The sequence below is a fragment of the Sciurus vulgaris genome, assembly GCF_902686455.1.
Source record: "Sciurus vulgaris genome assembly, chromosome: 2".
NCBI classification, from domain to species: domain Eukaryota; kingdom Metazoa; phylum Chordata; class Mammalia; order Rodentia; family Sciuridae; genus Sciurus; species Sciurus vulgaris.
This window is the reverse complement of record NC_136462.1, coordinates 115,566,691-115,579,152: the sequence shown is the minus strand read 5'-3', so window position 1 is coordinate 115,579,152 and position 12,462 is coordinate 115,566,691. Positions and strand designations below refer to the sequence as shown.

General features: G+C 50.1%; 1 protein-coding gene across 1 annotated transcript in view; it reads right to left on the bottom strand.

The window, feature by feature from the left end:
- The window catches only part of CORO2B (coronin 2B), a 136,624-nt gene that overhangs the window by 16,817 nt on the left and 107,345 nt on the right, over positions 1-12,462 (bottom strand). The window contains exons 4-5 of the mRNA XM_079129587.1: positions 1,530-1,679; positions 797-961 (exon numbers count right to left, since the gene is read on the bottom strand). Coding sequence (XP_078985713.1) covers positions 797-961; positions 1,530-1,679 — 315 coding nt within the window. The remainder of the gene's footprint in view (positions 1-796; positions 962-1,529; positions 1,680-12,462) is intronic.

Genomic DNA, 12,462 nt, shown 5'->3' with positions numbered 1-12,462 from the left:
CTGGAAAGGCTGGCTGTCTTGAGGACTAATGGCAATAATGATGCAGAGACCTTGCGGTGCCTGTCACTCACTGAGTGTAAGTGTTGGTGAATACTAATGATACTAACAACTATAATTATTTTTTTCTGTAGTCCCAGGAGAAGATGACTTTCTGGTCTTGCAATATTGGATTCTTCCAGGATTAACACACCCAGGTCAAGCACCAATCCTTGTGTAGTAGGCAAACCTTCAATTTGGTCCATATTTTCCATTGTACCCAGCCCCATGACTGGCATACAGTAGGTGCTCAAGAAAGGTTCATTCATTACTCCTCAATGGAACCTAACCCCTTCCTCACACTCAAGATCAGGACATTCACAGACCAAAAACAGAGCTAAGGTCACCACCAACCTCCCCACTTGGAGCCTTTTGGGGGGATGGTACCCCGAGGCATTTCCCCAGCTCATCCCACGTAGGTGGCAGTGAGTCCAAAGTCTCCTCCTTCTATGCCCATGATGGGAGTTGGTTGACACCTGAGGATTCATGTGCTAAAGATGTCATCCCAGCAGGCCAGAAGAATCCCATCTGGAGGAGGCAGTTGAAGTGGGAACAGGAAAAGGTACTGGGGTCCCTCCCCACCCAGAACAAGGCAGGACTCCTACGAGTAGAGAAGTGCCCAGAGCAGCTGGGCTGGAGCAGGTGACCACAGAGAGTGAGAGAGGGGCCTGGCACAACCTCTTCCTCCAGGCCCGGCTGAAAGCTGAGCCCCAGGACCAACACCTTCCCCCTCCACCTCAAAAAAAATGTAGGGTTCCACCTGCAGAACGCGGCCAGAGCGGGGCTCGATCACACGCAGTTTCTTGTCCTTGCAGGTGGTGGTGAGCAGGCTGCCGTCCGTGTTGAAGGACATGCAGAGGATCACATCAGTGTGGCAGTCGATCATTTTCACTGGCTCGCCCACATCCAGGTTCCAGATGAGGACCTGAGAAGGCAGACACGCAGGAGGGGGGTCAGCCGCTGCTGTAGTCATGGGCGTCTGTCCTCGCTCCACCCCTGGTTGCCCTGGGAGAAGCACCTTGTGCAGAGCCTGCGGTGTGCTGGGCTGAAGCATGGCGTCACTGAGTTCTACTCAGAAAAGCTGATGCGTCTGTTAAGCAGATCCACTAATATCCTTGCACAGGTCCCAAACCCAGCCTGGACTGCTTTGGCAATTGACAAGAAGGATAAGAATCCCTTGCCTGGTCCCAGGTACCGGGCACCCCTCTGTGGAGGGCATGCCTGGGGTTAGGGGATGGGGCTCCATTTTCTTCCCTCCAGTCCATCCACCATCAGAGAAGGCAGGTAAGATGCCTCCAGCCCCTGTGGACCCCAGGAGCAACGGGGTGCACAGGGGATGCTCAGTTGTGCATAGTAAATGAATGAATGAGACCATATTAGTGAACATGCTTAGGAAAAGGGCCCCCACAGGTCCGCAAACATCCCCTTCCGTCTCCCTACCACTCCCTGCTGAGTTGACTCTGCCTGGTGCCCCCCGTTCCCCCGCCGTGCACCTTGTAGTCGTAGCCAGCACTGAACAGGATGTTGTTGGTGGTGGGGTGCCACTCCACCAGCCCCACGCGCCGGCTGTGCCCGTGGAGCTCCAGCAGCGCCTCCGTCATGTTCCGCTTCAGCCCGCCCTCGGGGATCTCCCAGATCCGCACCTGCAGTGGGGACGAAGAGTTTTGGCTGGCTGGGCAGGGCAGGAGGTGATATTGAGGGTTCTTTTCCTGGGACGCCAGGCTTTTTGAGGCTAGCCAAGTGAGGCACCTCCTGGTTCTTCTGTGGAAGGGGTCAGGAGTGGCCAGAGAGGAGACCGGCTCCACTCTGCCTTTGGGAGGGTTTTCTCCAAGAAGTCTCTGCAGACCTAAGAGGATGATCCTGGCATGCTGGTGTTGCTGTGGTCTGGCCAGGTTCAGGACCATGCACGAGCTGCTTTTAGTAAGCGCTGGAGTAGAAAGCCTACCTTCACTTCCCACCTCACAGCCTTCCAAGGGAATCTGCCTCTGCTCTCCTCAGTCTCAGCTCCTTCGGTTCCTCATGACCTGGACCCTCACTCTGTGCCCAACCCAGTATGGACACCTGGGTGGGAGGAAATGTATCTGGGAGGCTGGGAACTCCCAGTCTGTCCTGAGAGGTGATGGATTCAGGGACGTGACTCAGGTTGGAATCACTGAGCCTGAAAGACGGGCAAAGCCTGGAATGGGGTTGCTGTTTTTAGTCTTTTGGATGCTGACGAAGAGGCAGAAAAAGGTGAGCTGCCCAGAGAAGGTCGGGCCACGCTGAGAGCAGGGGAGAGAAGAGACGTAGTCACAGAGAAAGGAGCTGAGCGGCTTCTCTGCAAATAAACCCCCTGACTCCTGACATTACCCCAGTGGGCTTCTGTCACTCAAACTAAATTCCCACTGTCATCTAAACAGCAGGGAGGGTGGGTGCTCATGGCTCTGCCTGGTCTACCAGTGGTATAACATGAGATCATGTCGCAACTGTTTATGAAAGACTCTAAATAGACCTGTGGAATTAGAGTTCTCGTTATTATCATCATTACTATTATGTATTAGAATCTAACCAGGTGGAAAGGAAAGAGCATGTGTGATTACAACTTGGACATTTTTAAAACAACCCTGAACTGAAAACCTGAACTCCACCCTTGCTAGTAAGGAGAAGACAGGAAAACTAGCTTTGAGATATCATTTTAAATCCACTAAAATAGCCAACTGGTGGTGGGGAGAGTCAGTGTTGGCTAGACTATACTGGAACTTACAGATACCATTGGGGTTGGCAGTATCATAAATCAGAAGAGCTCTTTTGGATGCAATTTGGCAAACTTTAGGAAGAACCATAAAGCCATTTATAGGAGACTCTTTGACTTGGTAACTTCACTCTGAAAATTCAACGTGCATTTGAAGATGTTCATTGCAACATCATCTAAACAGAAAATGAAGAAACACTCTAGGTGACCGACAATTTAATAATTCTGTCCATATTTCCTAGCAGCCACTTGGTTATAATCCTGAGGGCTCTGGATAATCACGAAGAGCATGTTAAGGGCAGTCAAAGGTAGACCCCGGGCCTGGGGAGCAAGACCGGAAACAACACCGGAAACAACACCCAAGGGAATTCTGTTAAGTCTCCTAGGCAAGGAGGTGCTTTGTTCTGAGGCTGCAGAAGTGGAGTTTCCCCACACTTGTGTCTCCCAGGACTCATACACCTGTCCGCTGGGAGGCTTTCTGGTAAGAAAGGCAGGTTCGAGCCAGGACGGGGGCTTGCCCTATGTGCACCCTTCTCAGTTTCTGAAAATCAGCTTCAGCGTACTACTGGAGAAAAAGTGGATAATTAGGGGACAGTTGCAAATGTTCTTCTGTCCCCATTTCCCCACTGTCATCCCTTTTGGTGGCTCCAGCCCTCCAGTAAAGCCCAACATTCCTTTTGGGGAGGGAAGTGACATGAAGAGGGACCGCCATGCCCCATGGTCTTCCTTGACAGTTGCTATGAAGGGTGTGCTGGCACGAGAGCATGTCTGGGAATGGTGGGAGGAGGCTGGGGAGGAGCTTCTGGGTACAACCACCTGGCTGTCACCAGTACACGTGTTTATTTTGTCCCCAGAATGTAACACAGGAAAGTGACTCTTGAAACAGGAAGACTAATGCTTATATTAGACACGTGTATACCACACACACACACACACACACACACACACACACACACACACACACACTTCTTTCTTTTTTACCCCCAAAGGATACTGTATCACATGTTCTTCAACATAATTTTTCCTTGTAACTATAGATAGTAGGCATCTTTCCACAGCACTCTGTATAGATATACCTTATCTTTTTATTTTTATTTTTTTAAAATTTTTGGTACTGGGATTTAACCCAGGGGCACACAACCTCTAAACCATATCCCCAGCTGTTTTTTATTTTATTTTTTAAATTTTGAGACAGAGTCTTGCTAAGTTACTGATGCTGGCTTTGAACTTGAAATCTGCCTGCCTCAGGCCTCTGGAGTTGCTGGGATTACAGGCTGTACCACAATGCCCACTTTACCTTATCTTTTTAAATGACCAGAGAGACATCTGTTATATGACTATCCTAAGATGAAATTGCTCAGCCTCTATTAACGGACACCTGGGTTCTGAGTATTTCTTTTTCACAATTACAATTCATTCCGTGATGAACGTACGAGTTTGTGCATGGGTGTGAATATTCTTATAGGACAAATGCCTAGAGGTGCTTCATTTTTTAAAAATAGTTATTATAAAATTACCCCTCAAAGTCATCCTAGCTTCTACCCTCAGAGGCTGGAAGCACGTCTTCATCTATTCCTCTAAATGACACTTTTTTTGTGTGTGTAGCATTGGGATTGAACTCCATAGCAGGGCATGTTCCCACTAAGCTACTTTTCAGATCTTTATGCTTGATTTTGAGACAGGGTTTTGCTAAGTTGCTGAGGCTGACCTTGAACTTCTGATCCTACTGCCTCACCCTCCCAAGTTGCTGATTTTTTGGGCTAGTGATGTTTGGGTCAATGGTAGAGTGCCTAGTACCCAAATGGTGATGCAGGCAGGAGAATTGTTCCTGGTCGTTGAAAGGGATCTTTGAGGCCTCTTATAAGCCAATGGGATGCATGTTGAGCTTGTCTCATGCTGCTCTTGATATTAGGGGACAGGCAGATGTGAATGGTGGGAACATGAGGTTAGGAGAATCATTCCATGAAATGGGCCCACCATGCTGACCCCCACATGCTTTCTTTTCCAAGAAGCAATTTACCTGCAGCCCTGCCTGGCCTGAGTGGACAGCTATACCACATTCCTCAGCAAACTACCTGTTACCTGCTGGAGAAATGCAGGCCCAAGATCATGTCGATGGGAGGAAGCCAGGAGATTTTTGTGACCAGATCCTGAAACTCTGGGAGGTAAGGATAGTTCCTTCTAACCATAAAATCTGTAAGAATGTATGGTTAAGAATCCAATTAGAACTGGTCATCATGGGCCAGTGTGACCTAGAGTTGCCATGACAGGGGGACTTGAAAGTCTGATGTCACCCTGCTTCAGTCAAAAGTCAAGAGGTGGACCTGGGCAGGACTCTCTGGAAACTTCTCTGGGATCCCCAATAAAACTGGAGTGCAGGAGAGGCATGTTGTCCCTCTCCTTTCTGAGAGGACCCACTCTCTCCCTTGAGAGTGTCCCCTTTCCCCTTCCCTACCCCTTCAATATACTCAATTCCTGTTACTCTGAGTGACATGTCTGAAATCTTTCTGACTTGATCAGGAATTGGGGTTGGAAGAGGGGGTCATCATGCCGCCTCAGTTCCTTGGAAGACCCCAGCTCTGTGACATTGACAGTACCCATGTGGAGCTGATCAAGGCAGAACCTGTGGGAGCACAGAGTTGGGAGATCCTTAAATGCAATCTGGGGAGGACGAGGGTGGGAGGGCCTGGGAAGGCAGGGTTAGAACACGGGGAGTCGAACAAGTTTGAGAAAAGATAGTTGGGGGTAGGGAGGGGGGAGGCAGAAGAATGAGCAGCCTGTGGGGTTTGGGCACAGTGGGTTAGGGCAACTGCAGGGGTGTCGGCCTGGCTGGTATGGCGCAGGAAGGCAGGTGCAGAGGAAGTCAGAGGCCGTATGTCACACCTTGTCACCAAGGCCTGAAGATGTTCTTCTTGGGCCGAGTCTCAGGAAAAGAACGCTTGCCCAGGACAACCTCACTCCTGAGCAGCTAACTAGGGTGAGCCTGGGATGCACCTGCATGCTGGGTCAAGGCAGAGACATCAGGACCAGGAGTGACACTCCCTCCACCCAGGGCCAATCCCATACACTAGCTGAGTGGCTTAGGACAAGCCAGTTAACCTCTGCTGCTCTGGCTCTCCGTCTGTGTCCTGGAAGACACTACGCTTCAGAGTCACATGAGCTAATCTGTTGTGGTGGCAGCTCTGCCTGGGAGCATGGGGATGAAGGGAGGAGGGCAGGTGGTGCCAGGCTGCAGGCCCTGCCCGGATCCAAACCTCAGGGAGCAAAGGGCTATGGGTAGACGCCAAAAGAGTTGTTCTCAACCACAATCGTTAGATGTAGGATCCCAGATGGAAATTGGGGGACCAGGATGAATAAATATAACAGAGAGAGGTACTTTGCCTTGTCCCCATTTGATACCAGTCACTTCCCTCCCTGGGCCCTGGTTCCCTCATTCGCACGTCTAGAGTGTATTAGTTTATCCCTCAAATTTATCTGCTTTTGACATCATTGAACACATCCCTTGGGAAGGAGGTTGCTCTGTTTGAACTCTAGGACAGCAAACAGTCGCTCTTAAAGCTCAGAGGAGGCGCTGGAGTTCACAGTGGGCCTAAGTCCCTGAGAAAGGAACTCCTAGCCTTCAGTATTTAAGGAATTCTCTAGAAACAAAGAATGGGTCGGATGTAGGAGGAGCACTGTGGATCTGTCCAGAGGTTGCTCTGGAAGGTCACTTGGATTAGACAGGAAAGTCAATAGAGTCTGCCAAACAGGATTTCAGGGAGGAAGGGGTGGAGAAGGAGAAGTGGCAAAAACAAGTGCTCCCTCCAGCAGGCCAGCGGGGGCCTGGGGCTGCCCCTTCGTGAGTGCCTGGGTCAGAGCCCATTTAATTGTATGTTCCAGCCAACGGAACACTCCAGCTCTGCCCTGTGCCACACACAGGAGAGACCAGGGTCTTGTGGGGAGACAGCAGACACATGCAGACACAGTAAAGGCAGCTGACAGGATGGCGTAGAGACCAAATGTCCATATGTGGGGAGTGGGGGTGGGGCAGGGCTGCTGGTCAACAAAGCAAGACCTCTGGGCTCTCACACGCTCTGTTCCAAACCAGGCTCTGACCTTATTGGCAAGAGACTTTGGCCAAGTCACTTAGCCTGAGTGTCAGTCTTTTCTTCTGAAGGATAATTATACCCATACAACAAAGTAACCATGGAGACCTAATGAAGACAAAATATATACACTACCAGATTACCAAAGATTTGATAGTTCCTGAGGATGCTTACTTAAAATAAATTAAGGATTACATATAACTTTTCATATAGGTCACCTTTACGTATGATTTTTATTATTCACGTGCATTTTTTTTTTTTTTGCCTTGTGTGGTCAGTATATTTGGTATGAAGTTTGTTCTTATCTTCCCTCCCTTCGTTCGTTCGTTCGTTCGTTCCTTCCTTCCTTCCTTTAATTGCAGTAGTGGGGATTGAACCCAGGGTCTCATGCTAAGTTGCCCAGGTTGGTCTCAAACTTGCCATCCTCCTGCCTCAGCTACCCAAGTAGCTGGAATTAGAAGCATGCACCATCATGCCTGGCTATAAATTGCATCTTTAAAATTGCTAGGCTGAGGGTGTTGTTCAGTGATGGAGTGCTTATTTAGCATGCATGAGACCCTGGGTTCAATCCCCAGCACCACAAAATCAAAAATCAAACAAACAAACAAAAACTTTCATTATTTCAGAGGTATGTGGTTGGATCTGTTTTCTGACACTTAGAGGGAGGAGACTACTCATGACTTAGGTCTAGGATCTAGTCAGAGCCTCTAAAAGACAGTTTCTAAGGGAAACCACGTTCCACTGAAGGAATCTGCTTGTATATGACTGCAGCAAACAGACACTATTTACTGTCTGTAAATGCGTATAGGAGCTCAGAAGAAAAGTTGGAGTTCACAGTGGGCCAAAGTACCCAGATAAGATTTGAATTTAAACCTCTTATTGTCAACTTTTTTGAAAAACAACAATGACAACAACAAAACACCTCTGTTGTGTTAAGAGCAACAAGAAAGTGGAAAACCCTCTGAAAGCATTCAATTAAGCTGTACGATAGCATGCAGACCAGGCTTTGCATTTACCCACTCCTGGGGTTTAACCTTGCCTGGGGCCAAAAAGCACAGCAACAGTCAAGGGTCCCACAGGGATAAGAGAGCAGCTGGAGGGTCTTTGCTCAGAACCAGGAGGGTCCGGGAATTCTGACCTACCCAATTCTTGTCCATTATTTTGCTTAGTACTAGAAATTGAGTTCACCGTCACTCATATAAACAAGGGGTACAATCTCAAAATCTGCCTTGATGCTTCCGTCTTCTGACCACCTCACTGTTTCCCAACAATGGGAGACAAATCACACCAAACCCTAGGAGACAGGAGGGGCTAGCTGGGGCTGAGAGAGAAGCACACTTGAGCATCTGCCGCCAGAGTCCTGGGAGGAGGTTGCTACAAGTCCCTTCTCTGGATCAGATCCAACAACATGAAGAGGGACTGGTCTGTCCTTCTGCTTATCTATCCCAGGAAACAGAGCAGCCACCCGGCCCCAACTCAGTCACGTCTCACTCCTGAGACATGCATTGTTAGGCAATTTCGTCATCTGCAAATATCGCAGAGTGTGCTTGCACACCCGTGGGGCGGGGGGGTGCTACTTCACACGTAGTAGGCCATGCGGTGTCGCTGCTGCTCCCAGGCCAAGACCTATACAGCGTGCTTCTGGACCAAATGCCGTAGGCAGTCAGAACACAAGTATCTGTGTACCCAAACATACCTAAACATAGAAAAGACACAGTAAAAGTATGATATAAAAGATCAAAAATCGGCGCGCCTGCACAGGCCCTCACCATGGCAGGAGCATGACGAACGGGGTTGCTCCAGGGTGAGGAGGGGAGTCAGGGAGTGAGTGGTGAGGGAGAGTGAAGGCCTCGCATGGCTCTACCGTGGACATCACCAACCCTGAACACGTGGATGCACTCGGCTTCTTAAACGACAATTTCCTAAGCCAGCGCAGTGGCGCCTGCCTGTAATCCCAGCGTCTCAGGAGGCTGAGGCAGGGGGATTGCAAGTTCAAACATCCTCAGCAACTTAGTGAAGCCCTGAGCAACTCAGTGAGACCCTGTCTCTAAATAATATTTTTTAAAAAGGGCTGGGGTTGTGGTTCAGTGGTTAAGCACCACCAGGTTCAATCCCAGTACCAAAATACTACTAATAATACTACTAGTACTACTACTAATAATAATTCTCTTTTTTTAATAATGAACTAAAAGGCTTGAGGGATCCTTGTCTAAATTATAAGCTTTTCCTATTTTTAAAGTATTTTTTTTTTTTAAATTTTTAAACTTTTTGTGTTGAGAAGTAAGACACGAACGCACGCACTAGCCTGGTCCACAGAGGGGCAGGATTATCACTATCACTGTCTTCCACCTTCACATCTTCCCCCCTGGAAGGTCTCCAGGGAAAGTGACATGCAGTGAACTTCACCTCCTGTGGTGATAATGCCTCTTCTGGAATCCCTCCTGAATGACCTGCCTGCGGCTGTTTTATAGGGAACTTTTTATTTTTATTATCAAAGGAGTACACTGAAATAAAGTGTGTAATTGAGGAAATATGGAAACCAGTACTGCAGTTGTCTGCTGTCATATCAAGTATCATGTCCTGTGCAAATCCATGTGTGACGCTTTCACATGACTGGCAGTGCGGTAGGCTTATTTACACCAGCAACGCCACAGACACGTGAGGAATACTTTGATATTTTGACAGCATTGCTGGGCAATAAGCATCTTCCGGTTCCATCATAATCTTATGGGACCACTGTTGCAAATGTAGTCCTTCATCAACAGAAATGTCATTATGCAGTGCATGACTGTATCTTCTTGTATGAACTTCGGAGGGTCAGCTCCACCCTACAGAGCTGGGTTCTTTTGATTCATGCTGTCTGAGCCACACACAGGAGTATGTGCCTGTAATCCCAGTCACTCAGGAGGCTGAGGCAGGAGGATCACAAGTTCAAGGCCAGCCTTAGCAACTTTGGTGAGACCCTGTCTCAAAATAAACAATAAAAAGGGCTGGGGATGTAGTGCAGCTATTAAGTGCTCCTGGGTTAAATCCCCATTACCAAAAAAGTAAAAAAATAAATAATTCATGTCTTTACTGGTACTTCCAAGATAGACTTACTACATGAGTAAAAAAATCAAAGAACCCACGAGTCCAGAGGCTACCTATGATCACTACGTCCAGCAGTGGATCACCCCTAACCTGGGGTAGCAGGCCACGGTGAGCAGGACGGATGGGGAGCACCCCTTTAATCCTGACTTGGGAGGGAGACTTGATGCGGGGGGCTCCTCTTCTGGACTGCAAGACTCGACATTCAGTTGGCCTTTTTGGGAAACCAGCAAAGGAAGCTCCATGAATTAAGAATGAGGTGTGTCAAGAAGAACACTGGTCTGGGAGCCCCAATCTCTGACTCTCAGGCTTTTGGCCACCCACAACTGGAGCCAGTTATTTAAACTCTTATGTCCCTACCTGAGGAGAAGAAAGTTGTGGTTATTATCGATGGGACTCTTAGTAGAAGAGAATCACTTTTACACTTACTCAGTTTTCACCATGAGTCCAGTATGGCCCCCGTTTTATAGTAGGGCAACTGGCGCCCAGAGGGGTAGGAAAAGAAACTAGTCCAAGGTCACAGAGCCTGGTTGCTTAACCAGGGCCACACTGCTGCTTTTTCTGAGGCTGCCAGAGTTCTTTCTCTCTCTCTCTCTCTCCCTCTCTCTCAACCCCCACCCCCATACCCACCCCCTGCAGGGTGGGTGGCTTCCAGCAGGACTGACATGCTGCCATATCCCATCCAGCTCCTGAGGGAGAGGCAATCTCCACTGGATGGAGGAGCTTGAAGAGAAGGCAAAAGAAAGATGCTGAATTGGGCCCACCAGGGCGGGGGCCTCCCTCCCTCTCCCTCCCTCTCCCTCCCTCTCTTTCTCCTGGGATCACTCTCCCCCTCTCCTTGAGATGTCAAACCCTCCCCCTCTGCTGCTGCTGCTGGCCCCCCAGAGAAGAGGGAGCACGAGGCTTAGAAAGCGACAGTGCCTTTCCCTGCTGCCTGCCAGCCACCCTCCCTAGCTGCAGCAGAAGCTATAAAAAGCACAGCCCTTCAACAATAGGTGACATCACCCAGCGGCAGAAAGAACTGGATTCTGCCAGATGCCAGGGAGAGTTATGGCCCCCATCCTTCCCTCAGGACGGAGGCCCCTTGGGAAGGGGCTTGGCTATGTGCCACACATCCTGCAGGGATGGAGGTTAGATTCCAAGGCCCTCCTGCGCCTGGGGGGGACATGGGGATCCACGCCACAGGCCATTTCTCAGGGTGGGAGAGGAGCTTGAGAGCAGGGTGGGGGCAGTGGGGGGCTCACTGGAGCCCCTCATTGTCCTCTGAATGTTCAGAGTTGAGGAGCGAGAAGAGTGCAGGGGTGGGGAGCAGCTCCCGGCTCTCCCAGGGGAAGCCACAGCTGCTGCAAGGGCTGCTCTGGGCCTCTTTGAGCTGGAACCTCCCCAGCCCTCGTATGGGGCCCAGTGCCTTGCTGACTGACCACTGACCCTGGCTCTGAATGTTGGGTTTTTTTGGTACTAGGGATTGAACCCAGAGGCACTTAACCACTGAACCACATCCCCAGCCATTTTTTATATATTTTTAGAAAGGGTCTCTCTGAGTTTCTGAGGGACTCACTAAGTTGCTGAGGCTGGATTTGAACTCGAGATCCTCCTGCCTCAGTCTTCTAAGCCACTGGGATTATAGACATTCACCACTGTGCCCCCTGGATGTCATGTTTGATACACAGTGAGTTGACCATCCTGGCTGGAACGGGTCACAAGAGGTGTCACAGGGGACTATCCCTCTGGTGTGTGAAGAGGGTAGGGTGGTCAGTCAAAAAAAAGGAAGGCAGCCAGGAGCCGGCTGGCTCTCCCACTAGCACCCAGGTCTGGGGCAGGGAGGCCTCCTCTGCATGAGTCCCCAGTGGCCAACACGGCCCTGCACAGAGACAGGCAGTGCTGTGATTAAATACTCAGGTGGACCTGAACCCTCGGCCTGCCGTGGCTCTGAGCCTCAGTTTCCTCCCCGTTAAACCAGGGCTGGCGTGGTACGAGGGCAGGTTGGGGACCTGCCTCGCAAAGACCCTCTTCCTTCTTCAGGAGCAGCTGGGCTCCAGCCTCAGGGCCTGTTAGCTACAATGACAAGATCCTTGCTGGGGAGCAGACACTGAGGGTAAGTAGGGCTGTGAGCCTGGCTTCTGCAGCAGCTGGCCAGGCAGCTGGAGTGAAAGCTTAGTTCCTCTGGATCAGGAGACTTAATCTGCTGTCTCTGGATCCCCTCCCTGCCTGGCCGCTGCCCTCCTCCCCACAGATCCACATCCCTTGCTGGGGCCTACCTCCTCCACAGAGCCAGCCAAGACCCCTCCATCCTCATAACTCCCCTAGCCCCTGGGTCCTGGCTTGTGCTCAGATGGTTCGAGAAGCACAGGCATCCCTTTGAAGGTCGGCTAACTGTGCCTTCACACCTTCTCTCTGGTTCCAGTGCCCCCCCATCCTGCTCTCTGCCCACTCTCCTCACTGTGCACCACCCGAGGGCTCCAGCCATGCCAGGTGACTCTTGTTTTCCAAGCACCATATGCATTCCCTCCAGGCTGTCTCCTG